This window comes from Nuphar pumila, chromosome 15, assembly GCF_984573655.1.
Source record: "Nuphar pumila chromosome 15, dmNupPumi1.hap1.1, whole genome shotgun sequence".
Classification (NCBI taxonomy): Eukaryota; Viridiplantae; Streptophyta; class Magnoliopsida; order Nymphaeales; family Nymphaeaceae; genus Nuphar; species Nuphar pumila.
The window spans coordinates 6,521,908-6,538,153 of record NC_143263.1 but is presented as its reverse complement, the minus strand read 5'-3'; the positions used below and the strand labels follow the sequence as shown (position 1 = coordinate 6,538,153).

Sequence of the window (16,246 nt, the reverse complement as noted above, 5' to 3'; positions counted from 1 at the left end):
GTTTTATAAGGTTCTAAAAATCAACAACGCAAAATCTTTGTAATTTTTTTATGCTCCAAATATCATTTTTTCATCAAAAACACATGATCCATGTGTGGATTCATCATAAATCCACCATGCCCAACATATTTATGGGGTCGGAACTGTGAAACAAAAACACAAGGGTAGAAAAACACATTTAGCACATATCAATTTTGCACCTAATATATATATATATATATATATATATAGAGAGAGAGAGAGAGAGAGAGAGAGAGATGCCGTTTATACGCTGTCGCCGTCACCTACAAATGCCACCTTTTTCATTTTTGGGGTTCGTCGTGAAACTAACCTTACAGATGACTACATCTGTGACTTGACAAAAAAAATAATGTCATTCGTTTATTTGAGTCTCTCTCTCTCTCTCTAGCCAATTATTTTGGACATTAAGACCTTTGTAGCATATGACACGCATTAACCGTGTCACTAACGTATATGTTGAATTACGTACCATACACGTGTCACAGTGACATAGGACACAAAGACATTTTTTCATATTTAAGTATAAAATGTATTTTTACTTATTGTAATATATAAACTATGTTTATAAAAAATAAAAGACAAAAAATGATTCAAACTTTTAAATGGCATCAGAAACGTGTCATAACTTGCCATGTGATTTATTCACGTGTCATGTCATGTCGCGTCGTGTCCGCTAAGACAATGGTTATTTCAAGCCATGGTAATCAGGAAGCCCTTCCTTTTGAAATAAGCCATTGTGTGAGAACGATCCGTATACGAGCTCAGATCAGGTTTGGACTTGGTCTATTGTACTACTTTGGGATTCAATTTTGGATCGATATTTTGCATTGGATCTAAAAACATGGATCCAATGAAAAACCCAATCTGTTAAAACGCCAGTTTCCAACCATTTTCACCGGATCCAATATTACTGTATGAAACTCAGATCTGAACTCTGTTCCATCAAATCTCAAATCAGATCCAGACCCAAACCTCTTGCTTAAATTTGAATTGGGATTTTGGATCCACCATAATTCAACTGACCCCTTGTTTGCATCTGTGTCAGGATGGCCGAGTGATCTAAGGCACTAGACTCTATTCCTAGTAAGAGGGCACATATTCAAACCATAGTCACAATAAATTCTAAATTTAAGCAATACCAGAGAGTACCAAATCTCAATTTTTTTTCCTAGGTAATACGTAGACATAATTTTAAAAGTTAATTAAACTCATTTACCATGATAGGACGCATGGGGATGTGAGATTACCAAGAGAGAAAAATGTGAAATTAAGGACATATGAAAGGTATGTAAACTTGAACTCCAAATTTTGGTGAAACTGTAATTAATAGAATTAATAAAAATAGCCAACCTATGCTTAATGTTTAGGTGATGAAACCTATTATAATACTGCTAAATGGTACCAATTTAGTTTTATTACAAAGCCTTTATCAGATACAACATCCCAACATTTCATAATTTTAATTCCTAAATTTTAGAAAGCCCATCACCTTCATTCTCTAAACTTTAATTTATACCCACCTTTAGGGAGGGGTTTTGGTTAATATACCTTAAAATGTCAAACCTCGACAACCAAAACCTCGTGAAAAAACTTTATATTTCCAACATGTTTTCAACAAAATATCAGCAACAATAAATAAATATGAAAATAGTTTTTATGATATATCTAATAAAATCACACATTTTTTGCAAAAAAATAGCCGTTAAAAACATAAATATCAAGATAAAAACATGATATTTACATTTTGACAAAAATGTCACAATATTTTGAAATCTCACGAGAAGTTGTTTAAAACATTTTCAAGATTGTTTCAAAAAATACAAATCGGCCATATTTGCCACTGAATAAAAAAGCGACTTGATATTTCAATTTAGACCAACCCCATGAAGATGGGATAAAGCCTGTGCGTGCGCGGGCGTGTGTGTGTGCAAGCGCACGCGCGCGCGAGAGAGAGAGAGAGAGAGAGAGAGAGAGAGAGAGAGAGATCCTCGCAACACACTTCCCATGAATTGTCCGACTCACTAAACAACCATATCTAAGAACTCAGAAAAGGTGAGCCTACATCAATGTTACTCATCTGTGGTAAGAGAGGGTGCAAAATTCATAAACATCCACCAGCACGACCAAAAATAGTCATGTAGACGCAACAAGGAAACATCTGCAAAATTGTCACCAAAACATTAGGACAAGCCTCTCGCCAACTTCGTCAACAGCACTACTTGGGTATCTTCCTTAGCAACTTGTACAAGCCAAACACATTCTTCTGCTGCCAAAAGTATGGAATGAAGAATGCCCTATACATAGGGGGTGATAGATCTCTGTCCAGATAAGGCAGTGCAGCAAGTGCCTGAAATTCAAAATTGACCAATAGGTGCAGATCAGATTCATCATAATGCATTCAATGATACAACATAGCAACTCCACATGGTCAGACTCTAGGAATGTAGTCAATGAGAGCTCAAACACAGGCAGAATCAACCGATTCCCAACGCCACTAGCAAGAATCAAGGAACTGATAAATTTCTTTAGCCATTTATGCCAATTGCCAACCTATATTGGGATCCAGGTTTACTCAGCATAAGTCTACATATTAACATGAAGGCCCACTCAAGGCACCAGATGCCACAAGTTATTCTGTTCAAATTGACAAATCATGGAATGAAGAAATTACATCATTTCATCTTTCTTCTTTCAACAAGGGAGATAAGCTGGGAGGCGCAGTCCCAAGATGAGTGATCATAAAGAGGACTCTGAAACTCGGACCCAATCAATCAAGGAGCTGCAGCCAAGCATGATATTGAACTTGATCAACTTAGATGAGTTCACCCGTGACCAGTTCGGCTTACTCTTACTATGATCATGCTAATCATACTGAGTACCAGGCAATAGCAACTCTAGAGCTGGACCCAACTTGGTTCAGGTTGAGTAGCCCAAGTCCTAACTTAGGTCACTGAATCTTCACAGAAAGACAAATATAAGAAAACCATTATGAAATACCTCCCATGTTGACAAGTCACTCCCACGAGTAGGGAATGGTCGCTGCAGATCTAGCTCTACCAGAAAAGTACAGGCTTCAAGATTTCTTAGCTGTTCCATTGAGAAAGCATACATTAAACATTCTAAAAAAAACTGACATACAAGAAAAACCTCTCTCTCTCTCTCTCTCTCTCTCTCTCTCTCTCTCTCTCTCTCTCTCTCATGCATGCACACACACAAAGAGAAACAGGTAGGGTTTACATATTGCTCATCAGATGCCTTATTCCTGTCATTGAAATAAGGTGGCGCTGCAGCAGTCCCTCCCAAGGTTGAATTGAAGGGAAATGGAAGGAGCCCTCTAAAGCCATCATCAATCCACCTAACTTCACTCACATAAGAAGGAACAAAGAAGGAAGAAGGGAATCGATGCCATTCGCTCCCAACACAGAGGACAGAGCCTAAAAAGGTTCAACAGAATTCAAGAAAATCAATCTGTTACCTGGCATATCGACCAACTTCAGGTTTTTAACCACACACATTCCAGGAGAGAAAAAGAAAGAAAGACCAATCCTCACCTGTCCCAGCATCATCATGGTATTCTAAATGTTTGTAAATTGTTAATGGTGCAGAATACCCATTCAGCAAAGAGAATGTCCGACCATGAGAGGCACACAGAATAAGGCTAAGAACCATAGGTCTGAGGATTTTGGCAATCTGTTCCAGTATATGCCAGTGGAACACTAGTCAAATATAGAAAGATTGATGAAGGGTTGCAATAAATAAGTTCAGTTCAGGAAGCCATTGCACTCACCATGACCATTACAGAATCATCATCTGGCATATACTTGTTCCTAAAGAAATCAGGAAAGCTGTCAATAACAGCTGCTGCACCAACACAGATCAAGGGATATATAGGATATAAAAACCTGAAACACAGGAGTTTAAAGATATTCAGCATATCTTTCCAATTCAAGCACTACTAGTAATGGCGCATCAATGAGTGGACTTCGATACCGGAATAGATGATGGTGAAACACCTCACAGAACTAACAGCATGGTTAAAAAATAGTGTTATTAAATGCAACAGCATGGTAAAGAATGGTTGAACTTCCAAGGATCCAGGATAAAATTATCCACAAAATATATCAAGCAGTGAAGCTAATGCACAGTTTTGACGGAACAATAAATTTCTGGCAATATCTATTCATTCTATTATGGCCCCTATGATGTAACGAGACATATATCCTTTGGTACCCAGCTATCTGGACTTGAAATTGGAGAAACCATAAGTGCAATCAGACTATGACAGCTTGTAAATTTGCAATTTTGTTGTAAAGGGACTTATTGAGAGACTGAAAATGGTGCTTCCCAAGATAATCAGCTGTTCCAAAGGTGCTTTTACAGACAGACATTAAAATTCAAATATCATTTCGATGGGGAATTTATGAATTTGGATCCTTTTGGGGGGGAAATTAATTAACTTGGATCTAGAGTTTGGATAGTCTGAAGTTCCTTCTTAAAGTGGATACTAAAAATCCATACAATAATAAAGCTCTATTTTTTGTTATCACTATCACTATCATACTTGCTCCACATGTATGTTGCAAACTGACTTTTGACAATGCTGAGATTACTACCATTCCTTTGAAATTAGTTCCATTTTAAGTTGAGGAAATAAGGAAATGGCAGCTTGCTTTGTAGCAGGTGAATAATCATGTTCCAAAGGTAGACAACATCAACAGCACAAATAGTTTCTTATTTTGTTAGAATGCAAAAAAAAATCTTGTCGCCAGTCATGTCTTGTCTATTCAGTTTTATGACTTGGGAAGACCTCTTGGAGACTAGATTAGCATAGCAGTTATCAGCCTGAGGTATGATCAACAACTAGCCAAAATAACCCTTCAACCTGTAATCGGGTACCACCCACAGGTTAATGGAGGAAGAAGACTATAAATGCAGCTATAATCTCCCCTCTCCCCCCCCTCCCTCTGCTTGTATTTACAACCAGCCATATTAACCTTTCAACCTGTAATTGGGTACCATCCACAGGTTAATGGAGGAATCTCTCTCTCTCTCTCTCTCTCTCTCTCTCTCTCTCTCTCTCTCTCTCTCTCTCTCTCTCTCTCTCTCTCTCTTTCTCTCTCGGCATGACAAACACCCTATGCTGGTATTTATAATAAACCCTCATTAGGTTTGTAATAAACAAGGTATGCATTTGTTATATTTACAAATTAGCGATTAGGGTGAGCCACGCATTTAATGAAATGCATACTAATACAAATATACTACCCTTTAATGAGTGTCACAACTTGAATGATGAAAATATCCCCAGTGGGCATTTTAATTCCAGCATACTTCCTTAACAACCTCCCTTCTAATATGGAAAGTCAAAATCACCTCTGGTACAGGGAGGTGATAACTTGGAAATTGTAATCCTTACTAGATTAGGACCTACTCACTATTTGGAAGTACTTTTTTCCTTGTAGTCATGTTTGCATATATGCTAAACACCTCAAATTCTTTTCTTTGATAGGGAATCTGCAGGATAACCCATTAGTGATCAAATCTGAGACCCTTCGGTTATGAGAGTGCGACCTTACATCCAGTTCTAGATTCACATACATTTTCCTCTTTACCCAAAATCAACTTTCAGCAAGAAGAAAACATTTCACAGATAAATTCTCGGCAACCCACTGGACACCATGTAGACAACTTTCATTCCAGCCATCAGGCTTGAGTCGCCTCCTTTCAGAAATTTGCACCCAAGGCATGTTAATTCTGAGATTGATTCCTTTCAGAGAAATAAAACCAATCCCATTTCTTCTTTTGTTCTTTGGCCCAGGGCTGGACCTCCAGCAAATAATAAGTGCCTCCATCCAAAGCGAAGTCTGTGAGTCATGTAACAGGCAACCATTTCGAATGCTCAACTATAGAAATACCATTATTGAAAAAATTCAAGTAGTAGGCACTCAGTGAATCTGCCAGAGTTTCCGAAACTGAACAGGCAATTAGAATAAAAGGTCTAACGATAAACTCCATTAGATATTTCTAATATTCTTTAAGGTCTATCAGACTTAGTTCAGAGCAAAATTGATCTAAAGTGAAACTAATGGAGAAGATGTGTGGCCTACTACCGAGAAAATTGTTATATTTTGAGAAATCTTGATCCAAGGATAACATATGGGCCCATTGATCCTTTTATTGTATCAGTTCACTAGATCGGATCAGGATATTGAAGAGCGGTAAAAGACAATGGAGGAGAAGAACATGAGAAATAAGGAGGAAATCAAGGTAAGGGACACTTAAAAAAAAATCACACTACTCATACTATATGCTTAAAAAAGGCAAGGTAGTGATAATGATAAAAAGCCCTCACATATGAAAATCAGAGACACCAGAGGACGTTGACTAAGCGACATAAATGACAAATATATCCAGTTCATAACAAAATCAGTCTTCTTCCAAAGTGTTTGTCAAAGAGTTAACAAAATTTATGCAACATAATAACTTCATAATGATTTAAACAGCAGTCAACTTTTAGAAGAATATCATATCACCCAAAGTAGTCAAAAAGGAAAACCAGGGATTGTTAGACTCACCGTTCTTCTTTATGGGGCTGCAAAGACATAAATGCCAACCATATATAAACAGGCGAGACTACGATTAGCAGGTGCGGAGCATATTTTTCTCTTCTTATTGGGAGAATCAGCAGAAAAAGTAATGCAAAAACAAAGCAAAAGTTGAAATTATTGAACCCATTCCTCAGATAGAATAGTGATCCTTCAGTTCCATATAAATGGCTTTGGCCACCTCCCACCACATTATATATCAGAAGATTAAGCACAGATGATGTCCATCTTCTGTAATAATAATAATCAGTAATCACTGAGAGGCCCTGAAAATAAAAGTGATTAACAAATTAGAAAATTCCAAGATAAAGCATGAAAAAATAGATCTGCAGATTTAATTATCATTATTACACGCTAGTCAGTGAAGATGTGAACATAAAATTCTGAGAAACAAACAGCCACCTTATAATTCAGTCACCTAAACCTACCATGACACCAACAGTGGTTACTAATCCTGAAAGAAAGACTTGCTTGAATTTTCCACGAAGCAACGAGTATATAGTCAGTGGCAAAACAGCTAGAATAGAAAATGGCCAACCAAGGATCACACCAGCAGCTGCTACTGAAACTGCTGACGCATGCCTCTCTAGAAGGAATAGTGCTGATGAAAGTGTCACAGCATACATGGAAAATGAGCTTGGCAAGAAACCTGTTACAAGACCCAACAGCAATGGAAACTAAATTATGCTTAAGAAATGGAAACCAAAAACCACCAACTACAATACTTCTAGACAACATGAGATACTTCAAAAGCATCAGGTTGTAGACCAACAAGAAATTGTATTGACCCATAATGTCATGATAATTTGTTTACTTACTGGTGCTAGCAAACCAACAACCGCTGGTTAAGCATAACATTGCTAGTGTGTATGAAGCAAGCCTCTTTCCATACTTCCTAGAAAGGGCTACCACCAAAACTGACTCAGAAATTGCTGACATGAGCCCCAGAAAAAGTCTTACTGCATAAAACACTTTAACCTGCCAACAGATCAAATTTGGCATTGAGACGGTAAATACAATAACTTGGAGAATGATATTTGCAAGAATGTTGAAAAGATTGACTCAATGAAAAATGTGAAAAAAAATAAATATTTGCCACGATGGAAATTGTCTCACCTTTTCCTCCCCAAATAACCAAGATGCAGGACCGCCCACCAAAGCATGCAAGAGAATGTACAAATATGACCGAAGGGCGAAATTAGAACTGCAAGATACATATCAACCTCCAATTTTTAGTTGTATCTTATAACATTAAAAATAAATAGTTTGCTACTTTAAACCAATTCATAGGTCAAAAACCATAATATAAATCTTTTACTAATTCAAAGAGCGAAAACTAACACTGATATAGCAACATCAACCACACCACATGAAACAGGATCTTCTGCATATTTTTCAGTTGAAAGGCCAAGATGCCCTTATGGATGTTTCAATGCATTCAATAGAAGTTATCAAGCTCCATAATTGAATATTCATGCATCTAATATAGAAGGGCTGTGTTTGATATAAAACAGGATCCCAGTGTTTGGAGAGTGATCCCTGCAGCTCTTAGTTGTCGTAACTTTCAACTTTGATACCATGCACTACCATGGCCCTTTGGATACAATGATATGAAGTTCCTAAGTTCAGTTTAAATGATGAGCTCTAGAGATATAAATTCTTCCTTTTTTTCGTCAAGGGAAAGACTAGGAAGAAGCTTATGAGAAGAAGGATTTCCTTTAATGCATTTGGTACAAGAATAGCGTCAAAAAAAGCAAAGAGTTTATCACAACAACAGCACGATATCAGGAACGACATAGTCTTAATAGTGTTATTATTATTTTGATGATCAGTAGCTGGCAATTTCAGGAAGAATACTGTGACCGGAAGGATTTCCTTTATTTGTGTTGCCAAACATGCTAAATAAGAGGCTTTTGAGAAATAATAACCAATTTTCTCAAAGAATGGTTAAACCTATGAAAAACAAAGGGCAGCTCACAGAATACATATTTTGGTCATAATGGATCCCATTTGTCTCTTTATAGTAGGAAATATAGTAACAGGTATGTACATGCAGGGATGCACAACGGACCGAGCCGGCTCGGTCTCGGCTCATCCCATAAGAGTCGAGCTTGAACTAAGCTCTGAAGCTCGGCCGAGCAAACGAGTCGAGCTTGATCGGCCTATCCAGATCGATAAGGCCCGGCTCGTGTTTTATTTTATATAATATAAAATATATATATTAAATATTTCAAATCGCCCCCACCCTCGAGACCCGTCTCTCTCTCTCTCTCTCTCTCTCTCTCTCTCTCTCTCTCTCTCTCTCTCTGTAAAAAACAAAAAAAAATTGTAATTCCATGGAGAAGATCGCGAAAAAAGTTCAAGGAGAGAAGATCTCCGGATGGGTGGGTGTGTACCTACCCTTTGGAAGAGGCGAACTTGATGGCCGGTGGAAAAGGGAGTACGCACCTGTATAGACCCAACGTCGCCAACATTCTCTCTCTCTCCAGGCTGAGCCCGACTCGGCTCGATACCCAGCACGAGTGGATCCTGAACATCAGTGATTCAGGCTCGGCCCGAGCCTGTACAACAGTTTACTTGGGCGAGCTGAGCTTGAACGTGCCAAGCTCGGCTCATGTGCATCCCTATGTACAAGATATACTAATCACAAGAATGCTCCCATCATGCAAGATATTTGTTGCAAATAACATGGACCACTTGGCAATTCAACTTGGAACAGAAAAAAAAAATCCTTTCAATGACTATTTGATGTTGAAGGAAATGATATTATCACATCAGCATGATTGAGGTCGATTAACTATTTGATTGCTGGATCATGACATGGTTCAATACTTGATCAGATAACACAACAGCAGTACAATTGCTAGTATGTCCCATCGTTTACTCAAGGATATGGGAAGTTAGGAAGTCTGCTCTGAGAGGGTAAATGACAGGTCTGTCCTGGTAGGAGGAGCGAGATCATGGTCATTTCTGATCTTCCATGTTCCAAGAAGGAATTACAGTCCAGAAAGAAGAATTTATTATTACATCTGTACAAAGTGGAGCTAGAAAACATATCAGATGCAAGAATGTCCTGGAATACTGCATAGGAAAGAAGATGTGGTTTACAGGCCTGAAACAATGTAGACCAATACAAGAGCAGCTTGCTAAGCTGAATCCCCATGTTTTGTTTAAATTCACAAGAAACACAGTATGTATATAAGAAATGGAACACACTCCTTATTTTGTATAAAATTTCTAAACATTTATTGGAGTGAACCCCCTCAACATCAAGCCTTCCACCTGATAGATCCAACTAGACTTCACGCAAGTCATGAATAGAACCCTCTGGTTCTAATCAAAGGACTATAGCAACTTCTCCGACGACACAGACACAGAAACCAGTGACACTTCGACGTTCAAACCAGCATCAAGCCAGTATAAAGGTTGATCCAACACATAGCCAAGTTGTGGTTAGCCAACTCAACTTTCAACCTGTGCAGCTCAAGAGACTAAATACCTATGTCACACGGACTCGGCTAAAGGGTTGCCGCACCCGCGTCGACACGCACGGACTCGGGTGTGGACTCGGGTGCGGACTCGGGTGCGGCTTTGGACTCGGCCCGGACTCGGTCAACGCCGAGTCGGACTCGGTCAACGAGTCCGGGCCGAGTCCGTCCACATTTTGGACTCGGTCAACTTTGACCGAGTCCAAAATTGTCCAGTTCGAGTTTTAAATTTTGTTTTGGATCCGAGTCGGGTCGGGTCCAAACCCAACCCAGATCCAAATTTTTTTTGGCAGCCGAACCCTAAAAGGGGTTTATCGACAGGGAGAGGGGCTTACCCTCTCGATTTTGCCTCTCCCCCCTCAACCCCTGCAGCTTTCTCCTGCAACCACGCCGGCGATCCGAACTCCGGCGACAGGCAGCCACCGTCTCCCCCTCCGTCAGGTATGTCGACCCTCCTGCACCCTCTGCTCGTAGCCTCCCTCCTTGCACCCTTTGCACGCAGAAGAGGGGCTCGGCCCCCCTCCCTGCACCCTCTGCTCGTAGGGGAGGGGCTTGGCCCCCCTCCCTGCACCCTCTGCTCGCAGGGGAGGGGCTCGACCCCTCCCTGCACCCTCTGCTCGCAGAGGAGGGGCTCGGCCCCCCTCCCTGCACCCTTTGCACGCAGAAGAGGGGCTCGGCCCCCCTCCCTGCACCCTCTGCTCGCAGGGGAGGGGCTCGGCCCCCCTCCCTGCACCCTCGGCTCGCAGGGGAGGGGCTCGGCCCCTCCCTGCACCCTCTGCTCGCAGAGGAGGGGCTCGCCCCCCCTCCCTGCACCCTCTGCTCGCAGAAGAGGGGCTCGCCCCCCCTCCCTGCACCCTCGGTTCGCAGGGGAGGGGCTCGCCCCCCCTCCCTGCACCCTCGGCTCGCAGAGGAGGGGCTTGGCCCCCCTCCCTGCACCCTCTGCTCGCAGGGGAGGGGCTCGGCCCCCCTCCCTGCACCCTCTGCTCGCAGAGGAGGGGCTCGGCCCCCCTCCCTGCACCCTCTGCTTGCAGGGGAGGGGCTCGGCCCCCCTCCCTGCACCCTCTGCTCGCAGAGGAGGGGCTCGGCCCCCCTCCCTGCACCCTCTGCTCGCAGAAGAGGGGCTCGGCTCCCCTCCCTGCACCCTCTGCTCGCAGGGGAGGGGCTCGGCCCCTCCCTGCACCCTCTGCTCGCAGAGGAGGGGCTCGGCCCCCCTCCCTGCACCCTCTGCTCGCAGAAGAGGGGCTCGGCCCCTCCAATATTCCCTGTTTTATTAACTTTATTTTATTTACTTATTTAATTATTTTCTTTTCAGCTTTCACTTTTCAGATATAATGGCGAGTTCTAGCGGTAGTGTCAATACATTTGGTTCAAGTTCTAACCCTGAATTAGATGTTTCTCAACCACTTTGGAGGCTTGTGACAAAAGGGATAAAAGCTAGTAGTCGTGGTGGTGGGAATGTGCAGTTTCATTGTAATCTATGTAAAACTGTTTTCACAGGTTCTTATACGCGTGTGAAAGCACATCTTTTGCATATTCGTGGTCAAGGAATTAGGGCATGTTCTGGGGTTGACAAAGACATGTTAAAGCAATTAAAAAAAGAACAAGAGGAAGCTGAAAAGAAGAAAATTGCAGAGATGAAAAGCGATTCGATTAATTTGTTTTTTCCTACTGCTAGTGATACACAAGAAGAGCTTTTAAAGAAAAGAAAGATGGAAAGCAATAAAACAATACAAGCGTCATTCAAAAACATGGCAAGAGCAGAAATTGATAAAAAGATTGGTCAATTCTTTTACTCAAGCTCAATTCCTTTTAATGTAGCTAGAAGTCCATACTGGAAAGATATGATTACATCTTTGGCTAATTGCAATTTGAGTGGTTATGTGCCTCCTAGTTCAAAAAAACTAAGAACAGTCATTCTTGCAGAGGAAAAAAATAGAATTGAAGACTTGCTAGAGACCCAAAAATTTGCATGGAAACGACATGGAGTGTCGATTGTTTCTGATGGGTGGACTGATATACAAAGGCGACCACTGATAAACTTCATTGCTTACTCACTAAATGGGTCAATCTTTTTGAAGATTGTTGATGCATCTGGAGAGTATAAAGATGATGAATATTTAAAGAGATTATTTGTTGAAGTGATAAAAGAAGTGGGTGAAGAAAGTGTGGTGCAAATCATTACTGACAATGCTCCAGTTTGCAGTCGTGCAGGAATGAATTTGGCAAGTGAAGATATATATTCACATATTTTTTGGACTCCTTGTGCAACACACAGTTTAAATTTGGCACTTAAGAGTATATGCAATCCATCAAAAGATGATGCACATGCACATGAAATGTGCTTATGGATTGAGGAAATAGAGCATGATGTTCGAAATATTAGAAATTTTGTTGTAAACCATCATCATGCCCTTTCTATATTTAATAGGCATTCTGATCTCAAGTTACTGAAAGTTGCTGAAACTCATTTTGCTTCTCTAATTGTTATGATAAAAAGAATTAAGCAACTCAAGAATGCATTGATGATGATGGTGGCTGATCAAGATTGGGATTTTTATCGTACTGAAGATGATGTCAAGGCTCAAGCTATTAAAAAATGCATCTGTGATGATTTTTGGTGGGATAAAATTACATATTTTGTTGAATTTACAGAGCCTATTTGGGAAATGCTGAGAGAAGTTGACAGAGATGTACCCATGCTTCATAGAATTTATGAAATGTGGGACAATATGATTGAAAAAGTTCAAAGTATCATTTTTAAACATGAGAAGAAAGATATTGCACTTGATGATTCAAAATTTTACAATCATGTACATTCAGTTTTAGTGAGAAGATGGGATAAAAGCAATACACCTTTGCATTGCATGGCACACTCTCTCAATCCAAAATACTATGCAAAAAAATGGTTGACAGCAGGTGTTGGTCGTGTTTCTCCAAATGAAGATCCTGAGATATCAAGAAATAGAATGATATATTTGGGAAGAGTTTTTAATGATCCTCACATGTTTAAGGTTGTAAATAGTGAGTTTGGCAAGTTTTCTACTGGAAGATTTGATTCTTTAGCAGCACTTGTTGCAAGGGACGAGGAAGATCCCCTTAATTGGTGGGCAACATATGGATCAGAGACACCAAATCTGCAACGTCTTGCAATGAAGTTGTTATCTCAACCTGCTACATCATCTTGTTGTGAAAGAAATTGGAGTACGTATGCTCAAATTCACAACATTAAAAGAAACAAACTCACTAGTAAAAGAGCAGAGAATTTGGTATATGTTCACTCAAATCTACGATTAATTTCTCGCCGCACCAAAGAAGAGTATAGGTACTTTTTTTTCTTTGTATTCAAAGTTTGTATTTAAATATTTCATATTTGTATTCAAAGTTTTAAGTTAGATACTAATATAGTGATTTTTTGATGCAGTTGTGGACCATCCAAGAATTGGGATGTAAATCCAGAAGATTTTGACTTGGAGGGAGAACATAATTTACATACTCTCAACATGGACTACCTCGATCCTGTTCTTCTTTCTAATTCAGACGATGAGGCAGATTTATGATAAGTTTTGTTGTTTATCACACTCACAAGCTTCTTTATGTGTTATATTTTGGTAAGTTTGTGTTGTTAAGAATTGTTTTTTTTTTGCTTTAAAATTTACAATCTTTATGTGTTAATTTATTGTTATATATATAATTATAATATTTAAAATATATATATTTATAATATATATTTTTTAATATATATATATATATAGCCGAGTCCCCGTGTCCAAATTTTTTGGAATTGCGCCGCACCCGTGTCGCACCCGCACCCGCACCCATGTGACATAGCTAAATACAGAATGTAAAAACTAATCATTGATTCCAGATGAAAATGAAGAAGGCATACCACCATCCAGAACTTTATGAATAATCTATGCCACTCCCCAATGAAGCAATCATCCCATTTTATCTCTCACCGTCTAAATCAAACATCCAAAAAAAACTACATACAAGTATAAACTGACAAAAAAACGGCCTGGAACCCCACTGTTTCAGACGGTTAAGATGTCAAAATTCGATATAAACGCTTAAGTAAGCACCTCAGCCTCGGCTTGAGAAGCTCAAACAACCAAAATCTTTTTGCGGGTACATGAAATTTCGTTGAAAAATTAGCTAAACAACCACAATATCACCAATAATCATGATTGGTACACAAGATACACGACAATGAGTTCAAACAACCAAAATTGTCGATATAAACGCTTAAGCAAGCGCCTCGGCCTCTGCTTGAGAAGCTCAAACAACCAAAATCTTTTGGGTACATGAAAATTCGTCCAAAAAATAGCTAAACAACCACAATATCACCAATAATCATGATCGGTACACAAGATACATGACAATGAGTTTCAAACAACCAATTATTTTTGTGGGTATATGACATTTTGGTCCATATATTAGTGAGACGCTCGTGATGGTGGTGATGGTACCTGTATTCCCACGTCTGGAAGCCGGATTTGTAGAGAATGTAGTGAAGGGGCTCCCAATAATTGAAGACCTCATCGCAATCGTGGATTATGTTGGATGTGGCGCTCATGTACCTGAACATCAAGAGGGTGAAGAGGGGGAGCTTCCAACTGAGACCGGAATCTGTGGATTGTAGCTGCCCCGGTTTGTCGAGTTTGGAGTATTCTTCGGATTGCGAAGAAGACGACTCCTTCGATTCATCGTCTTTCGAGGTGTGGCGCCTTCTCGCTATGGTAGCCATGAGAGAGAGAGCTTCGAGACGAGGGGGCAGAGTCAAATAGACTAGTGATGCTTTCCGCCTGGATTAAAGTTTCCCACTGCTTGCCTTTTCGCTTTTGCTTTTGCTTTCCACGTTCTCTAGTCTAGGGCTGGAAACGCAACGAGCTCTCTTTGTTTATTGGTTCTGGAACTCCGTTATGAGACTCTGCGCTCGACCATAGGGCTGGGAAACGAGACAAGTAAAAACCTCAAATCCAGTAAAACCTCAATTTCAGCTGCCTTTATGGGAGGCGGTATTTACGACTTCCTGCATAAGGTGGAGTCCAGTGGGTGCCTGATTTGCTGGTTTGTGTAAAACTGAATAATTGCTTTGTCACATTTTGCACTTTGCTTTTTTTATTATCCATATTAACCCTGTATAACTAAAAGTGATCGTGCAAGTGGAGGTATTACACGTGAAATGTAGCAATGTTTTTTTAGAATATCGTCGTTTTGAACTATAACAAATATTGTGTATTATTATGATATTTTGACTCTTTTTTCCAACAACTTGATGAGTTTTAAATATGTGGTCACACCAACCAGTGGTAGTCTTTTATTAACTTCTATTATATTCTTAATTTTTTGTTGATTATTTTAGGATGCTTAATTTTGATATTCCAATGAATTAAATTAAAATTTCAATCCAACTTTTAATTGCACTTATGCATTTAGTACTGTTTTTGGGGGGTATTTAATTTTTTATTGAAGGTCAATGCTTCAATAAAACCTTGTAGATTTTAATCAAATATAATTTTTTTATGGATTAAATATGATGGAACTATATTCTAATCCCATTTTACATTAAATTGCTCTCCAAACATGCTAAGGAATTAGGAGTAAAAGTCCGAAACCTTCAAGGATTTACTAGTGTTTCCAAGTAGTTTAAAATTTCTTTGAAAACCATTTCCATTGAAATCCAGTATTTGTATGTTTTTTCAACTCCTTGCAAATCCCTCCAAGTGACTTCTCCCAAACAGAGTCTTATGTATTTCCTTTCTGTTCCCGCCCCCACCCACCTCCTTATCTTTTTCTCTTTGAAAACCATTTCCATTGAAATCCAGTATTTGTATGTTTTTTCAACTCCTTGCAAATCCCTCCAAGTGACTTCTCCCAAACAGAGTCTTATGTATTTCCTTTCTGTTCCCGCCCCCACCCACCTCCTTATCTTTTTCTCTTTGAAAACCATTTAACATGCTTAGTTAACCTGATGAAGCTAAATTAGGAGGTATATCAAGTGATTAGTCAAACTACATTTTTTTTTAAATCATCACAGATTATAGTCTTTTAGATAACACCTAAAAAATTTAATCAAAAAATACATAATTTTTTTATATGTAAGGACTTTACCAATGGATAAGTTTCAACTGT

At 39.6% G+C, this 16,246-nt stretch overlaps 1 protein-coding gene across 1 annotated transcript; it reads right to left on the bottom strand.

Moving 5' to 3' along the window:
• Positions 1 to 2,020: 2,020 nt before the first annotated feature.
• Positions 2,021 to 14,981, bottom strand: EBS3 (Alg9-like mannosyltransferase family). Its single transcript, XM_089988423.1, has 10 exons — positions 14,581 to 14,981; positions 7,743 to 7,830; positions 7,445 to 7,604; positions 7,055 to 7,275; positions 6,597 to 6,892; positions 3,809 to 3,923; positions 3,573 to 3,711; positions 3,259 to 3,455; positions 3,019 to 3,108; positions 2,021 to 2,368 (listed from the first exon to the last, which is right to left on the bottom strand). The coding sequence occupies exons 1-10, from the start codon at positions 14,856 to 14,858 to the stop codon at positions 2,237 to 2,239; spliced, it is 1,716 nt and encodes a 571-aa protein (XP_089844549.1). The 5' UTR covers positions 14,859 to 14,981; the 3' UTR covers positions 2,021 to 2,236.
• Positions 14,982 to 16,246: the final 1,265 nt, after the last annotated feature.

Excerpts from the sequence above, each read along its gene's own strand:
- EBS3 (XM_089988423.1), bottom strand. The coding sequence starts at position 14,858 with ATGGCTACCATAGCGAGAAGGCGCCACACCTCGAAAGACGATGAATCG. Across the intron at positions 7,276-7,444 it reads TTGTTGGTTTGCTAGCACCA|GTTTCTTGCCAAGCTCATTT; the intron begins GTAAGTAAACAA and ends GTCTTGTAACAG. Across the intron at positions 3,712-3,808 it reads ATGATTCTGTAATGGTCATG|ATTGCCAAAATCCTCAGACC; the intron begins GTGAGTGCAATG and ends ATACTGGAACAG.